At 40.1% G+C, this 17,871-nt stretch overlaps 1 protein-coding gene across 8 annotated transcripts in view; it reads right to left on the bottom strand.

Moving 5' to 3' along the window:
• The window catches only part of LOC128694350 (uncharacterized), a 34,567-nt gene extending 17,183 nt beyond the window's left edge, over positions 1–17,384 (bottom strand). Inside the window, exons 1-7 of one of the 8 annotated variants that reach the window (XM_053784456.2) lie at positions 17,304–17,359; positions 12,713–12,825; positions 7,551–7,767; positions 6,583–6,697; positions 4,532–4,591; positions 1,520–1,681; positions 365–449 (exon numbers count right to left, since the gene is read on the bottom strand). In XM_053784456.2, coding sequence (XP_053640431.2) covers positions 365–449; positions 1,520–1,681; positions 4,532–4,591; positions 6,583–6,697; positions 7,551–7,717 — 589 coding nt within the window. In that variant the 5' untranslated portion in view covers positions 7,718–7,767; positions 12,713–12,825; positions 17,304–17,359. The other 7 variants (XM_053784457.2, XM_053784458.2, XM_053784464.2 and 4 more) reach the window with 7 other exon arrangements.
• Between the last annotated feature and the right edge of the window lie 487 nt (positions 17,385–17,871).

Raw genomic sequence — 17,871 nt, 5'->3', positions numbered from 1 at the left:
TATTTACATTATTTCTTATGGGGAAAATTGATTTGTAAATCGTAAATTTCATTTATAGTAACGGCTCCAGGAACGGATTAATTACGAACAACGAGGGACCACTGTACTTGTAGAAATAAAGATTATTATATTATCACAGAAAAAACATTTGTCTATGTATTTTTATCCAAAAAATATCAGTACTGCACTTACACTTCAAAGGGGTGTTTTGATGCTGGTAAAGGGCACTTGATCCAAGGAAGTGGACTTACCCTCCCTTTCCTTGGATCAAATCTAAACCAAACATTTCCTATGCACTGTATGACCCTTCTGGGTTTGGTAGTTCCTTACGAATATATGAGCATTAATACTACTGTGTATTTACCTGGTCTATGTGGAGGTTTGTCAAAAATTCCTGCAACGTCAGTCAAAAAAACCACTTTCTTCACTGGTAGGTCCTTACACAGTGTCTGAAATATTTTACTTAATCAATACAAAATTCACTAGCACACTTTTAGTCTCAAAATAGAAATAAGTTCAGTTTTCAGTTTTTTTTGTTCTTAGTTCTTGCAATATCTAGCTGAGGAAGTCATAGAAGAGAGGAATATCAGCTGAAACAGAAGGCATTCAACAAAAAGATAAGAAAATATTTTTTACCTGAGAATTATTTTTTTAGCTAACAAGTAAAGAACCATATTTTGTACTGAATGCACATAAAATATTCACAGAATGTTTTCAACAATATTAAATTTTACAATGACCTGTTAATACAGTACTGTATATTGGTATATTCTTCTGGCAAATAATGTATATTACCAAAATTCAAGTGAGATTTAAATTAAAAAATTATATTTAAACATAAAAATACTCTTTATAGTAATATGTCTTGAGAATATGGTTACCAAAAACTCCTGCAACTGACTTGGAGCTTAAGTACGATATACAGTAGTCTCTGATAAATGTATAAACACTTTATCAGACTGGTGGAAACTGACACATAGCACAACTATGTTGTGTCTATCTTTTCAATAGCAGATGGAGGATAAAATTTCCCCCCACTCCTTGCACTGAATGACACATCTCATACAGTATGGTGCCTGCACTCTGAAGGAGGGGTCAGGATATTTGCAGTTTTGAACTGTAGTATTGGCGCCCCTCTGGCAAGACAGTGATGGAGTAAATGATGATGAAAGTGTTTCTTCTTTTTTTGGGCCTGCCTTTCCTCAGCGGAAGATGGTCGGTTTGTTGAAAAAAATAGTAATAATTAAGCTATATTCTAATCTGATTCTGAGTACAGTACTGTATTGTCATTGTGGATGGTACACAGCCTCAGGATGGTCAGAAAGAATAACCTGCATAGAGATGGTGGAGACAGACTTCTCATACAGCTTTAAGAATAGGTATCATAGGGTCCATGAGGCTGGGGGGGGGGGTTGTTTAGTCTGTGGTCAAAGCCAGTTAAGAGGTGGCAGACACAAGCTAAGACTTGTCCAACACAATCACAAACAGGAATATACAACACACAAAATGGATATCCAACCTTAATCACAGTGTCACCACTAAGGATGGTGGATCCTTTGATGGTGTCCAGAACACAGTCTCCGTGCAATACCGGGATAAAACCTGCCTTCAAGAGGTCATACACAGCAGCCACTCCTGACTGTATAACCTCATCATTTTTGGTTGTCCACTTGCCGCATGGCTACAAAAAAAATAAAAATACTACTGAGAAAAAAGGAGATGAAAATCTTTTTTTCTTCTTTCAACAAACTGGCCATATCCCACCGAAGCAGGGTGGCCCGATAAGAAAAACAAAAATTTCTCTTTTCAACTTTAGTAATGTATACAGGATAAGGAGTTACTAGCCCCTTGCTCCTGGCATTTTAGTCACCTCTTATGACACACATGGGTTATGGAGGAAGAATTCTGTTCCACTTCCCTATGGAGATAAGAGGAAATAAACAAGAACAAGAACTAGTAAGAAAATAAAAGAAAACCCAGAAGGGTGTGTATATATATACGCTTGTACATGCATGTGTAGTGTGACATAAGTGTAAGTAGAAGTAACAAGATGTATCTGAAATCTTGCATGTTTATGAGAGAGAAAAAAATGTGAAACAAAAACAGAGGAAAAATATAAAATTAGAAACAAATAAAAATTAAAAAGATAAATATCTTTTTCTTCTTTCAATGCACCGGCCGTATCCCACTGAGGCGGGGTGGCCCAAAAGGAAAAACAAAAGTTTCTCCTTTTACATTTAGTAATATATACAGGAGAAGGGGTTACTAGCCCCTTGCTCCTGGCATTTCAGTCGCCTCTTACAACAAGCATGGCTTACAGAGAAAGAATTCTGTTCCACTTCCCCATGGAGAAGAGATAAATATATGTATAACTATAAAAAACAAAAAGATTAGGTGACAAAAGATTGGATATCAGATTGAAGAGACAAAGTATGGAGGAGGTGAACGTATTCAGATACTTGGGAGTGGATACGTCAACAGATGGGTCTATGAAAGATGAGGTGAATCATAGAACTGATGCGGGGTAAAAGGGTGAGCGGTGCACTTAGAAGTCTGTAGAGACAAAGAACTTTGTCCTTGGAAGCAAAGAGGGGAATGTATGAGAGCATAGTTTTCCCAATGCTCTTATATGGGTGTGAAGCATGGGTGATGAACGTTGCAGTGAGGAGAAGGCGGGAGGAAGTGGAGATGTCATGTGTGAGGGCAATGTGTGGTGTTAATATAATGCAGAGAATTCGTAGTTAGGAGGAGGTGCAGGATTGCCAAAACTGTTACCCAGAGGGCTAAGGAAGGGTTGTTGAGGTGGTTCAGACATGTACAGAGAATGGAACAAAACAAAATGACTTCGAGAGTGTATAAATCTGTAGTGGAGGGAAGGTGGGGTAGGGGACAGCCTAGGAAAGGTTGGAGGGAGGGGATAAAGGAGGTTTTGTGTGCGAGGAGCTTGGACTTCCAGCAAGCACGTGTGAGTGTATTTGATAGGAGTGAATGGAGACAAATGGTTTTTAATATTTGATGTGCTGTTGGAGTGTGAGCAAAGTAACATTTATGAAGGGATTCAGGGAAACTGGCAGGCCAGACTTGAGTCCTGGAGATGGGAAGTACAGTGCCTGCACTCTGAAGGAGGGGTGTTAATGTTGCAGTTTTATAACTGTAGTGTAAGCACCCCTCTGGCAAGACAGTGATGGAGTGAATGATGATGAAAGTTTTTTTTTTTGGGCCACCCTGCCTTGGTGGGAGTCAGCTGATGTGTTAATAAATAAATAAAATATTTAGAGTGTACTCTATGGGGAAGTGGAACAGAATTCTTCTTTCGTAAGCCATGCGTGTAGTAAGAGGCGACTAAAATGCCAGGAGCAAGGGGCTAGTAACCCCTTCTCCTGTACACATTACTAAAGTTAAAAAGAGAAACTTGTTTTTCTTTTTGGGTCACCCTGTTTCAGTGCAATACAGCCGGTTTGTTGAAAGAAGAAGAAGAATAATTAGAGTGTATACAAAGGACTGTAAGAGAAATAAGAATACAACAGTACAGTATTTAGAACTGCAAGGGAGACTCACCTATATTCTAGTCTTTCTTGGCAGATGTAGAGTATTAGTTAACAATATTTCACTATTCTTAACTATTTTCTAGGTAGTAGGTTGGTAGACAGCAACCACCCAGGGAGGTACTACCGTCCTGCCAAGTGAGTGTAAAACGAAAGCCTGTAATTGTTTTACATGATGGTAGGATTGCTGGTGTCTTTTGTCTGTCTCATAAATATGCAAGATTTCAGGTATGTCTTGCTACTTCTACTTACACTTAGGTCACACTACACATACATGTACAAGCATATAGTATATACACACTCCTCTGGGTTTTCTTCTATTTTCTTACTAGTTCTTGATCTTGTTTATTTCCTCTTACCTCCATGGGGAAGTGGAACAGAATTCTTCCTTCGTAAGCCATGCGTGTTGTAAGAGGTGACTAAAATGCCAGGAGCAAGGGGCTAGTAACTCCTTCTTCTGTATATAATACTAAATGTAAAAGGAGAAACTTTCGTTCTTCCTTTTGGGCCACCCCACCTTGGTGGGATACGGCCGGTGTGTTGAAAGAAGAAGACTTAACTATTTAAAAATCTACTGTAAAAAATACATCTGGCTCAGTGAAAGTCTAAATTCCTCTGATATATATCATTCATAAGATGAATTTTTTTCCATTATTAGCTTATGGAATGAGCTAATAAATCAAGACCATTTACACAAAAAAAAAGCACTGAAGCAGAAAATGTCTCAATTTGAAACCTATATGACAGACATAAGGGTATGGTAAGTGATTTAAAAAGAATATGATAAGGGCTATTACAGCATCAAGCATCAACTCCTGATTCCATAAAAAATGAAAAATAAGCAATGTTATGAATTAGTTGAGAATGATGGTTAATAACAGGATATTTTAATATCTAATGCTTTAATGGTTGAAAATATTCAGATACCAGGATGATGGGATCTCTGAAACAACCACTAGATAAGTACACAACTTAGGTCAACTCACTGATATTCCTACAGCAGGTAACCCTTCATTAGTTAATTGTTCCACCACTTTGGCATTGAGCTAAGAAAGAAAAGGTAATTAAAACTTTGCAAATTCTGTATACGTATACAGTACTCTATGTCATACATATACGTACATATATAGCATAGGCTTACAGAGAACTAGCAATGATGCCAATAGAAATACATGACCTTTATTTGAATGACGTCATGCAAGAACTACACAGTTAGCTTCATACACAGTGAAAAATAGCTGTCTTTCAAATACAGTGGAACCTCAAAAATCGAACCTATCACATATTGAACGTTTCAAAAATAGGACCATTTTTTCGGACAAACTGTGTCGCTATTATCAAACGCGCCCCTATTTTCGGACCGCCGGGTACGGGACCTGTCTGCTGGCCCGCTCTGTCCGCGTCCCTGCGCAGGCGCCGTGAGCAGTCTAGCTTTGTTTATGCTTGAGTGAACACTAACCTGCGCTCTCATTCACGCATTTTACGATTTTTTCGTTGTGTTTAGTGCTTGTGGGATTGTGAAATAAGCTGCCATGGGCCCAAAGAAACTTGCTAGTGGTACCCCTGTGGTAAAGAAAGTGAGAAACACCATAGATGTGAAGAAGGAAATAATACAGAAGTATGAGAGTGGTGTGAGACTTGTTGAGCTTGCCAGGATGTATGGGAAAAACAAGTCGACCATCGGTTCTAGCCTGTCAAAGAACAAATCAAGGAAGCTGATGTTGCGAAAGGTGTTAATATAGGGAGTGGATGAGGTGCCTTCTTCAAAGATTAAGGAGATTTGTGCCAAGTGGAATGATGTCCAAATGTTTGTGCAGAAGTACCACCCTGAGCAAGTTGAAACAAGCCATCTTTGCAACAAGTTCAGTGACAGAACCATGTCCCATTTTAGGGAAATGTTAAAGAGGCGCCAGAAACAGAGGACTGTGGACAGTTATTTTGTGAGACAGGGGTCCAGTGACTCTCAAGCTGGTCCTAGTGGCATTAAAGGACAGAGAAGGGAAGTAACCCCAGAGAGGGCTTTACCTGAAGTCCTCATGGAGGGGGATTCTCCTTCCAAACACTAACCTCAACTCCCTCTCTCCTCCTCCCTATCTTCCAGATGCCATCACCAATCTTCAATAAAGGTAAGTAAAAATGTTATTTTATATGTATTACTATACATAATTAAAAACTATAGTATTTGTTGTATGTAAAACTGTAATTAATCTCTATAAAATGTATTTTTTGTGTGAATATTTTTGGGTTTCTGGAACGGATTAATTGTACGTATTTCCATTATTTCTTATGGGAAATATTGCTTCGAATTTCAGACTTTTCGAATTTAGAACTAGCTCCTGGAACGGATTAAGTTTGATTTTTGAGGTTCCACTGTATATCTAATGCATTATACTACACTAGAATTTCAGTTATCCACAGTTTTACCATGGCCCAAAAATAAGATTTGATTTTGCTTAATAATGACACCAAAGCACAAAAGTAGTGATGATGGCTGTTCTTCAAAGCCTAAGAGAAGCTGTGAAGTGCTTCCTATTAACTTATTGTGCATAATTTATCAATTAAACTTTATCATAAGCATGTATGTAAATGAAAAAAGACTTATATATAGGATTTGCTACTGTTTCGGGTATCCACAGTAGGTCTTGGAATGTATCATCTGTGGATACAAGGGGACTACCATATATTGTTACACGAAATATAAATGCATCTTAGGAGACCTAAGAGATTTCCATCCCATTAGAAAATGATGAGAGTTAATCAAGCTATGGATGCTTAACTCCAGGTAAACAGTACTGGTAAGCCAGTAGCTGCTAAATCACAAATACTCAGCACAGGTACATCAGCAGTAAACTAATGTTGCTTAACCAGCAACTGCTGAGGTACCAATGATGAGTATTAGTACATCAGTAATTTCTGGTGCACTAATGTACAGGGCTATTAACAAAAATTATGACATTTCCTTAGAAATTAAAATTTGGTATTTTAATTTTTGCTTTTTATTAACTACCTATTGTATTTTACCTAGAGATATGCTTACCTTTAAACATGAAACTCTTGTCAGGGAGAAGCCTAATTTAACCTGTGACCCACTGTTATTCTTGACCCATCCTCCATTAACATTGTATTTTTTAGCTTGCTGATGACCAAAGGATCTGGAATTAATATTTGTTTCATAGTGAACCTCTGCAAGAATTGTTAAAGAATCATTCAGACTTATTTTAAAGACAAAGGATAATTTTTTTTAACACACTGGACATCTTCCATTGAGGTAGCCTGATCCACAATGAGAGGAATAACTTTCACTGACACTCTATCTTTTTTTTGGGCTACCCTAGGTAATTTATACTATGTATGATAATTGTGCTTATGTGTACCTGTACCTAAATAAACTTACACTATCTTGCTAGAAGCATTCTGGCATTACTATTCAGGTTACCCTCCAAACTATAACATTCCCACCTCTCCATTAGCATGCAGGCACTGTACTTCCCACCTCCAGGATAAAATATACAGTACTATACTATTACAGTTATATACTGTACTGCATACAAAATTTACTGTATACAGTATTGACATGTGTAAAAGGCATCTGTACATGACTGCATGTCTAATGATGTTAAGAGAAAAAAAAAAGAATTTTTATACATATATTACTATAAATTCACAGGTTAAAACTAAACCTGTGATCATCATACAGCTCCTAGGGAATGGAGGCAGTCAGGTTTGATACAAGGAAGGGGAGGGCAGCTCCAATTCCTTGACTCAAGAGCTCTTCATTACCATCAATTAATAATTGCCTTTAGTCTTAAGACAGGCTTAAGTTTGCCCAAAATGCTCTGCAATGTCTGCATACTAAGGGCTTTCTGCATGCACACTTAAATGTCACCATCCCTGTACAAACAATGTATCAAGCTGAAATAATCTCAACCTTAATCAAGGCAACTCTCCTCCAAAATAAGAGTTAATGCACTATGTTCTTACAAAAGAGTAATTAAATGTACATACCCTGCACCATGAACAAGGATTAATTTCAGACCCTTGTCTGCACACATCTTGACCATTTTCACCGCAATGCTTATAGCAGTCTCATTAAATGTCTCAAGCTGTGTCTTCTCTGTAATTGCACTGCCTCCGAGTTTGATCAAAAGATCTACAGTCGAGATTGCTGACATCACGGCAATTAAGAATATGTAGTCACATGCTAATAATACTTTCAAGCATCCTGAAAGATAAGACATAATTACTGAGTTATCCTATATTAATTCTACATAATTTACTACTCTTGTATACCCAAACATCTATATGCCCTTAGAACCACTATAAATTTATAGTACAGTACATACTACTGTCTGTACAATATTTGCTGATTATTGCAAATAAAGCTTACACTGAAGACCCATCTTAAATAAACTGAGAACTCTAAGTGAAATACATAAGTCAAAGCCTTTAACTGAAATAAGTCAAGGCCTTCAATTAAAATAAGTCAAGGCCTTCAACTGAAATAAGTCAAGGCCTTCAACTGAAATAAGTCAAGGCCTTCAACTGAAATAAGTTAAGGCCTTCAACTGAAATAAGTCAAGGCCTTCAACTGAAATAAGTTAAGGCCTTCAACTGAAATAAGTCAAGGCCTTCAACTGAAATAAGTCAAGGCCTTCAACTGAAATAAGTTAAGGCCTTCAACTGAAATAAGTTAAGGCCTTCAACTGAAATAAGTCAAGGCCTTCAACTGAAATAAGTTAAGGCCTTCAACTGAAATAAGTCAAGGCCTTCAACTGAAATAAGTCAAGGCCTTCAACTGAAATAAATTAAGGCCTTCAACTGAAATAAGTCAAAGCCTTCAACTGAAATAAGTCAAGGCCTTCAACTGAAATAAGTCAAAGCCTTCAACTGAAATAAGTCAAGGCCTTCAACTGAAATAAGTCAAGGCCTTCAACTGAAATAAGTCAAGGCCTTCAACTGAAATAAGTCAAAGCCTTCAACTGAAATAAGTTAAGGCCTTCAACTGAAATAAGTTAAGGCCTTCAACTGAAATAAGTTAAGGCCTTCAACTGAAATAAGTCAAAGCCTTCAACTGAAATAAGTCAAGGCCTTCAACTGAAATAAGTCAAAGCCTTCAACTGAAATAAATCAAAGCCTTCAACTGAAATAAGTCAAAGCCTTCAACTGAAATAAGTCAAGGCCTTCAACTGAAATAAGTCAAGGCTTTCAACTGAAATAAGTCAAAGCCTTCAACTGAAATAAGTCAAGGCCTTCAACTGAAATAAGTCAAGGCCTTCAACTGAAATAAGTCAAAGCCTTCAACTGAAATAAGTCAAAGCCTTCAACCGAAATAAGTCAAAGCCTTCAACTGAAATAAGTCAAGGCCTTCAACTGAAATAAGTCAAAGCCTTCAACTGAAATAAGTCAAAGCCTTCAACTGAAATAAATCAAAGCCTTCAACTGAAATAAGTCAAAGCCTTCAACTGAAATAAGTTAAGGCCTTCAACTGAAATAAGTCAAAGCCTTCAACTGAAATAAGTCAAAGCCTTCAACTGAAATAAGTCAAGGCCTTCAACTGAAATAAGTCAAGGCCTTCAACTGAAATAAGTCAAAGCCTTCAACTGAAATAAGTCAAGGCCTTCAACTGAAATAAGTCAAGGCCTTCAACTGAAATAAGTCAAGGCCTTCAACTGAAATAAGTTAAGGCCTTCAACTGAAATAAGTTAAGGCCTTCAACTGAAATAAGTCAAAGCCTTCAACTGAAATAAATCAAAGCCTTCAACTGAAATAAGTCAAAGCCTTCAACTGAAATAAGTTAAGGCCTTCAACTGAAATAAGTCAAAGCCTTCAACTGAAATAAGTCAAAGCCTTCAACTGAAATAAGTCAAGGCCTTCAACTGAAATAAGTCAAGGCCTTCAACTGAAATAAGTCAAGGCCTTCAACTGAAATAAGTCAAGGCCTTCAACTGAAATAAGTCAAGGCCTTCAACTGAAATAAGTCAAAGCCTTCAACTGAAATAAGTCAAGGCCTTCAACTGAAATAAGTTAAGGCCTTCAACTGAAATAAGTCAAGGCCTTCAACTGAAATAAGTTAAGGCCTTCAACTGAAATAAGTCAAGGCCTTCAACTGAAATAAGTCAAGGCCTTCAACTGAAATAAGTTAAGGCCTTCAACTGAAATAAGTCAAGGCCTTCAACTGAAATAAGTCAAGGCCTTCAATTGAAATAAGTCAAAGCCTTCAACTGAAGTAAGTCAAAGCCTTCAACTGAAATAAGTCAAAGCCTTCAACTGAAATAAGTCAAAGCCTTCAACTGAAATAAGTCAAGGCCTTCAACTGAAATAAGTCAAAGCCTTCAACTGAAATAAGTCAAAGCCTTCAACTGAAATAAGTCAAGGCCTTCAACTGCAATAGGCTGAGAAGTCCAAGTGAAATATTAAAGTACAAATTGCAATTCAGTACATCTAATTTGAAAAGAAAAACTGAAATAATGCAAGGGCCTAAATGAAATAGGTTGAAAACTCAAAGTGAAATAAGTCGTAGACCTCAAAGTAAAAATAACTGGTGAACCCCAATCACAATAACATAAAGACCATAAAGAAAAATCAAGAACCTGAACTATAAGAATTACCAAGGATAACCCCCAAAAAATTACACAAAATGACTGATTTCCATTGTATAACTATATAAATATTTCCGTTAACATTGTCATAATTATTATTATAATTAAAACCAAGAGCTAAACCCACTAGGGGTCACAGCGTTGCAGTATGTTAGTCACCCGGTATCTATCACAGTACCTGCATCTATATTAATATTGTGGGGGGTAAGCACTGAACCCGTAGGGGGGGTCATGATAAGATAAGATAAAATTTTGTTCGGATTTTTAACCCCGGAGGGTTAGCCACCCCGGATAACCCAAGAAAGTCAGTGCGTCATCGAGGACTGTCTAACTTATTTCCATTGTGGTCCTTAATCTTGTCTCCCAGGATGCGACCCACACCAGTCGACTAACACCCAGGTACCTATTTGCTGCTAGGTGAACAGGACAACAGGTGTAAGGAAACGTGTCGAAATGTTTCCACCCGCCGGGAATCGAACCCGGGCCCTCCGTGTGTGAAGCGGGAGCTTTAGCCACCAGGCCACCGGGCCACCAAGCCACCAGGCCACCGGGCCTGGTTCGACCTCTATAACCACATATGGGTGAGTACAGTGCCACAGAAGAGTTAATATAATACGTAATCTTTATTTCTACAAGTCTGTATAACCCTTGCGGTTTAGCACTTCTTTTGATTATAATAATATTTCTACAAGTACATGTACAAGGTATACAGACCATAGCTGACATCAATGACACACTACTATATAAGAAGTCCCTTGTTATGCTGAGCATTTCCCGCAAAGTAGATCAGTTTTGTCCCAGGATGCGACCCACACCAGTCCACTAACTCTCAGGTACCTATTTTACTGATGGGTGAAGATAGACAACCTGTGTAAGGAAACACGTCCAGTGTGTCCACCCCTTCCCAGGGAATCGAACCCCAGGGGTCTGTGGTTTTTATATATGGCTGTTGTCTTATAATGTACTTTGTTCATGTCATTTTATCCAATGGTAATTGTATGGAAATATTTCACTTTGACTTTCTTGGTTATCCTAAGTAATCTACACATATGTTGCTATATATGACAACTTACGTAGCTATATTTATGTGTACCTGTACCTGAATAAACTTACTTACTGTATTTCTCTTTATTTATTTTATTATTATTATAATCAAAAAGAAGCGCTAAGCCATAAGGGCTATACAGCTCTTTATTTATTTATTATTTGTCATTTGTTTACTTTACCACAATTGGTTATTTTCTTGTTGCATTTAAGGGCCACTAAAACTTACGCCTCATTGATAAGTATCTTTTTACCACTAACAGGCTTTCAGGGGGCAACGCCCCCGCGGCCCGGTATAAGGAAACATGCCCAATTTCTCCATAAAAATACTTGACACATTTCATTATGATGGATAATTTATCTGCTAGTCCTTATTTGTAATGCTTTACTCTCTGCAAACTTATTTCCTAGTTCCTTTCTAACAAACCTTTTCAATCTTCTATTTGAAAAAAAAAACAAAATTATATTCAACAATCTCTTTATTTAATGCTTACTTAGTTATCAACATTTTCACGCTCCTGGAGGCTTATGTGAGAGGAATCCACAAAAACTTAATTATAAGCACCTAAAGTCTGTACCTGACCAGCCGGGTTGTGGCTCGTACGTTGGATTGCGTGCAGCCAGCAGTAACAGCCTGGTTGATCAGGCCCTGATCCACCATGAGGCCTGGTCACAGACTGGGCCGCGGGGGCGTTGACCCCCGGAACTCTCTCCAGGTAAACCCTTTCTTAACGTATGTATCTACGCCTACCTTCATACATACTGCATACACTCAGGTCTCAGGTTATTCATCATAATCCATCAGAAAAAGACAGTTACAGTTAAACTGTCTTAGTTTCCACTGCTTGAAGGCAACAAAACAGTTCAGTTTGTAAGGTGGAAACCCAATTATTAATATACCAATACACCTGTGTATTATATTACCATCAGGCTGGTGTTGGATAATAGCACTTACCACCCTCCCACTGTCAGGGTTAATAATATTAATAATAATTATAATAATATTTCTGCAAGCATATGATAGAAGGGTCGAGGGATCAGCGTAGATTGTGATATTATCTTTTGTCTGCTGGTCATGTGTTGGTTATGTATTTATTGCAGAACATTGAGTTTAGAAAGTTGTCGAAGACGAGGATTGTGCATCACTTTTTTGGGGGAAGGATAGGTGTACCTGATGATATGAGAAGCCGCTATCAATAAGGATTCCAGGAAATGCTATTGTTTCCTAAAACTGATAAAATATCTGAAATACTGAGGTTGTATCTACATTTGACACCGATAAGATGAATGAACTTTTTTTTTCATGCAGGAGACTGCAACCCAATTATGACCAATATATTTTTAGTGATAATAAAATACCACTTTTTGAGATGGTATTCCATCTAAAATCTAAATCTAATCTATTCCATACTGTACTGAGTACATTAACTACGTGGAGTAACTGTGAAATATGGAATGACTAATATTTCTGTCTAGTGATGTAACAATGCTCAGTGGAGATATAAAACCCATTGTGATCTCTACCTTTTTTTCGCACCCGTATCTTCCTTTGCAGATGACACCCGAATCTGCATGACTGTCTACCATTGCAGACACTGCAAGGCTCCAGGCGGACATCAACCAAATCTTTCAGTGGGCTGCAGAAAACAATATGAAGTTCAATGATGAGAAATTTCAATTACTCAGATATGGTAAACACGAGGAAATTAAATCTTCATCAGAGTGCAAAACAAATTCCGGCCACAAAATACGGGCTGTGGCTCGTACGTTGGTTTGCGTGCAGCCAGCAGTAACAACCTGGTTGATCAGGCTCTGATCCACCAGGAGGCCTGGTCACAGACCGGGCCGCGGGGGCGTTGACCCCCGGAACTCTCTCCAGGTAAACTCCAGGTAAACAGGACGAGCATGGCGGCACAACTAACTCCAAACATGATACACTTTATGTACTCCAAACATTTCATCTTGTGTGGCTATTACCTGAATCTATCGTGATTCACTTGTCCCAGGGGAAATAAGTCACCCTGACGTTTTTTATTTATTTATTTTTTTTTTGGGGGGGGGGTTATCCTAGGTAATTTACACCATGTATGTGTACCTGTGCCTAAATAAACTTGCTGGTAATGCTCTAGTAACAAGTTTTGATCCGCCTGTAGCAGCTTCAGGTCTATCATGACACTGACTACAGGACGAACGTACTGTATTCGGGAGAGAAAAAGGGGAAAATTCGAGTGAAATGCTCTGCATAACCAATGACTTTCTGAATGCACTGTTAAACGTCATCCAATTTTGAAAAAAAAAATGTATCATATGGAAATAAAGTGTCTTCCTTTGCGGATAACACCCAGATTGCCATGACAATGACCTCCATCTAAGACACCGTAAGACTCCAAGCGGACGTTTACCTGGAGACCTGGAGAGAGTTCCGGGGGTCAACGCCCCCGCGGCCCGGTCTGTGACCAGGCCTCCTGGTGGATCAGAGCCTGATCAACCAGGCCACTCAAAACAATATCAAGTTCAATAAGAGAAATTTCAGCTACTCAGATGTGGAAAACTTGACGAAATTAAAACTGTATCAGGGTATACGACAAATTCTAATCATACAATAGAGCGAAAAAGTAATGCGAAGGACCTGGGAGTGATAATGACAGAGGATCTCGCCTTCAAAGACCACAACAATGTATCTACAGCACCTGCTAGGAAAATGATAGAATGGATAATGAGAACCTTCAAAACTAGGGACGCCAAGCCCATGATGATTATCTTCAAATCACTTGTTCTCTTTAGGATGGAATACTGCTGTACACTAACTGCTCCCTTCAAGGCAGGGAAAATTGCTGACCTGGAGAGTATACGTAGAACTTTCACGGCGTACATAAGTACGACAAGGCACCTTAATTACTGGGAATGGTTGAAGGCCCTTCATTTGTATTCCCTGGAACGCAGGCGAGAAAGATACATGATAATATACACTTGGAAAATCTTAAGAGGGACCAGCCTCAAATCTGCACACGGAAATCACTCCCTGTGAAAGCAAAAGACTTGGCAGGCGGTGCAACATCCCCCCCAATGAAAAATAGGGGTGCCATGAGTACGATTAGACACAACACAGTATCAGGGGCCTAAGACTGCCCAGCATACATAAGGGGGATTACCAACAGACCCCTGGCTGTCTTCGAGGAGATGGACATACACCTAAAGTTAGTACCTGACCAGCCGGACTGTGGTTAGTACGTTGATTTGCGTGCGGCCAACAGTAGCAGCCGAGCTGATCAGGCCCTGGTGCACCAAGAGGCCTGGTCATGAACCGGGCCGCGTGGGAGCTGACATCCGCAACCTCCTCCAGGTATATGTGAGTAAACCATGCGTGCGTGAGCTAATCATACTAAGCCAGTTATGAGTGAGCCAACCAAACGTGAGCCAGTTATGAGTGAGCCAACCAAACGTGAGCCAGTTATGAGTGAGCCAACCATACGTGACCCAGTTATGAGTGAGCCAACCATACGTGGGCCAGTTATGAGTGAGCCAGCCATACGTGTGCCAGTTATGAGTGAACCAACCATACGTGTGCCAGTTATGAGTGAGCCAACCAAACGTGAGCCAGTTATAAGTGAGCCAACCATACGTGACCCAGTTATGAGTGAGCCAACCAAACGTGAGCCAGTTATAAGTGAGCCAACCATACGTGACCCAGTTATGAGTGAGCCAACCATACGTGAGCCAGTTATGAGTGAGCCAACCAAACGTGAGCCAGTTATGAGAGCCAACCATACGTGACCCAGTTATGAGTGAGCCAACCATACGTGTGCCAGTTATGAGTGAGCCAACCATACGTGACCCAGTTATGAGTGAGCCAACCAAACGTGAGCCAGTTATGAGTGAGCCAACCATACGTGACCCAGTTATGAGTGAGCCAACCATACGTGACCCAGTTATGAGTGAGCCAACCATACGTGTGCCAGTTATGAGTGAGCCAACCATACGTGAACCAGTTATGAGTGAGCCAACCATACGTGTGCCAGTTATGAGTGAGCCAACCATACGTGAGCCAGTTATGAGTGAGCCAACCATACGTGTGCCAGTTATGAGTGAGCCAACCATACGTGAGCCAGTTATGAGTGAGCCAACCATACGTGAGCCAGCCAATCATACATAAGCCAGATATACCCTCAACACCACTGTGAATGAGGAGCTGATCAAAATATCGACTTGGATGACAGCCAATAAACTTACGCTTAACACTGACAAAACCTACTATATTATGTTTGGTAGCAGAGCAGGAGATGCACAAATTAACATTAAGATTGACAACACTCTAATTACCAGAAATAATGGGGGCAAATTCCTAGGCTTATACTTTAACAACAACCTGAATTTCAGCACCCATATCCAGCATATAACCAAAAAAGTATCCAAAACGGTTGGGATCCTCTCCAAGATACGATACTACGTGCCGCAAAATGCCCTTCTCACACTATACCACTCACTTATTTATCCATACCTCACCTATGCTATTTGTGCTTGGGGATCAACTGCAGCAACACACCTAAAGCCAATAATAACCCAACAAAAAGCTGCAGTAAGAATAATCACTAAATCCCATCCCTGGCAACACCCCCCCCCCACTCTTCATAGATCTAAACTTACTCCCTGTTCAGTACATTCACACTTACTACTGTGCAATCTACATCTACAGGGCCTTAAACTCTAATATCAACCTTGACCTAAAATGCTTTCTTGATAGTTGTGACAGAACCCACAGGCATAACACCAGACACAAACATCTCTACGACATTCCCCGTGTCCGACTAAACCTTTACAAAAATTCAGTGTATGTCAAAGGCCCTAAAATCTGGAATACCCTACCTGAGAACTCTAGAACTGCAGACACATTCATCACCTTCAAAACTACCATTAGAAAACATCTTATCTCCCTGATACACCCTGTCAACTAACTACACGAATACCACCTGGTGGTTCACACTTACACTCACTGACTCATTTGACCATAAACAGAAATATTAATCTCAGTCTTAAAATAATGAATCCTGTGATACTCCAATACTGAAACTATGTACTGTGCCAAAACAAAAGCATTCACATTGCTAAACTCACAAACTAGTATTTAGTCACTTAGCCATAATACCAACTTACCTCATAATTTGTAATATTTTACAATTAAGAATAAAACTAAGTCTGCCCGAAATGCCTAGCCATGCTAAGTGTGAAAATTTGTCTGGGCTGCCTCCAAGTGAGTCGCCTACCCTGGCAAACTCTGTTGACACCGAGCTCTGAGATGGGTACCTCAGCCTCACAAGTGGCTTATAGGACAGATTTTTCACAAATGATTGGTATTGCAAGAAACCTCGCCTGCATGCACGTATAAAGGACTAACTTACTTGGTGTTGCAGCATATATCCTGATCTTCAACTTCCTAAGCCTAGCTTTAGCCCCCTTGGACTTCCCCTTGGGAACCACGTGCAACCGGGAGCATTAATTCCTGCAATATTCAATCGTTATTAGTGTCCTGCCTGCACCTCAGAAATTCCTATATCCAAGAGGGTATGTATCCCCTAGTATAACTATGCAGACTCAGACGCTAGCTTCAGACGACTCTGAGACGCTGGTACTTACTGGGCATACTCTCTCTGTAGCACGCCGAGCCCTCAGTTAACTCAATCCACAATCTCCTAAGTCACTGGCCAGATCCTACTGGAAAAGGTGAATATCTCGTCTTACTGTATGGGCTGATGGAGGAGATCATCTACGGTACATCGAGGTGTCTCTACCAGATTTCCCCAGGTCTCAGATGTGAAGACACGTGGGGGCGCCGCCTGATGTTCACGGCACGTCTTGTCCAGTCGAAGTCTATCGTAAGAAGGACGCTATTCTGTCTTTGTGACCTGCGCCCCGCCATTCAAGCTAGGGCTGCCAGTTCTCCCTAGCTAACTTATCCTAATGTTTGCCTACATTATCGGCCTATTCCTACCTATGTTAAGGTCTTAGGTCTACTCTATCATTATCTACAGATGCCTTAGTAAACCTAATATTAGTGTATTACCAGTAAACCTACCTACTCCTTCCCTGAAGAGTAAATCTATAAATTAAATAAGCTTACCAACCGCCAACCAGAGAATGCCTTGCTTGTTTGGGAGGGTTTAAGGGTCGCTCGGCTCAGACGACCAGACGCTCATGCTGGATCTGAGCTGTGGAACTATTTGGACCAAATAAATTTCCACATCCTCCCGCCGGCGAAGGTAGGCGCTAAGTCTAGATCAAGTCTGCCTCCCGCAGGCCCCCCCAGTGGGCCCTGGACTCGAGCGCCGTTCGACGGGTCGTCCGGCCGCTCAGCTCGCTCAACCTCTGGTCTGATTTCTCATGTCCCGGTCCCACCGTGTGGACCTCGAGAGGCAAAAGCCTGTTGATGGGTCTTATAGTCTCGACACCGTTCATTCTCACTTTCACCATTCTCAACCGCCCAGCCTTGTCTGGGTGGGTTGACACTACCAGGCCAAGAGGCCAGTATGCCCTCGGTGCCTCAGATTCTACCAGCACCAGGTCCCCTTCACTTAGCATCATCTTATTCGCCTCGGGGTCGGCACCATAGAAATGTTCCCGCAAGGTTGTCAAGTAATCCCTGCGCCACACCTGGTTCCATTTGTCCAGGATGTTCACCAGTCTGTTGT

Source organism: Cherax quadricarinatus, chromosome 43 (assembly GCF_038502225.1).
Source record: "Cherax quadricarinatus isolate ZL_2023a chromosome 43, ASM3850222v1, whole genome shotgun sequence".
In the NCBI taxonomy this organism is placed as follows: domain Eukaryota; kingdom Metazoa; phylum Arthropoda; class Malacostraca; order Decapoda; family Parastacidae; genus Cherax; species Cherax quadricarinatus.
Note: the sequence above shows the minus strand (reverse complement) of the source record. Positions and strands in the feature narration are given on the sequence as shown.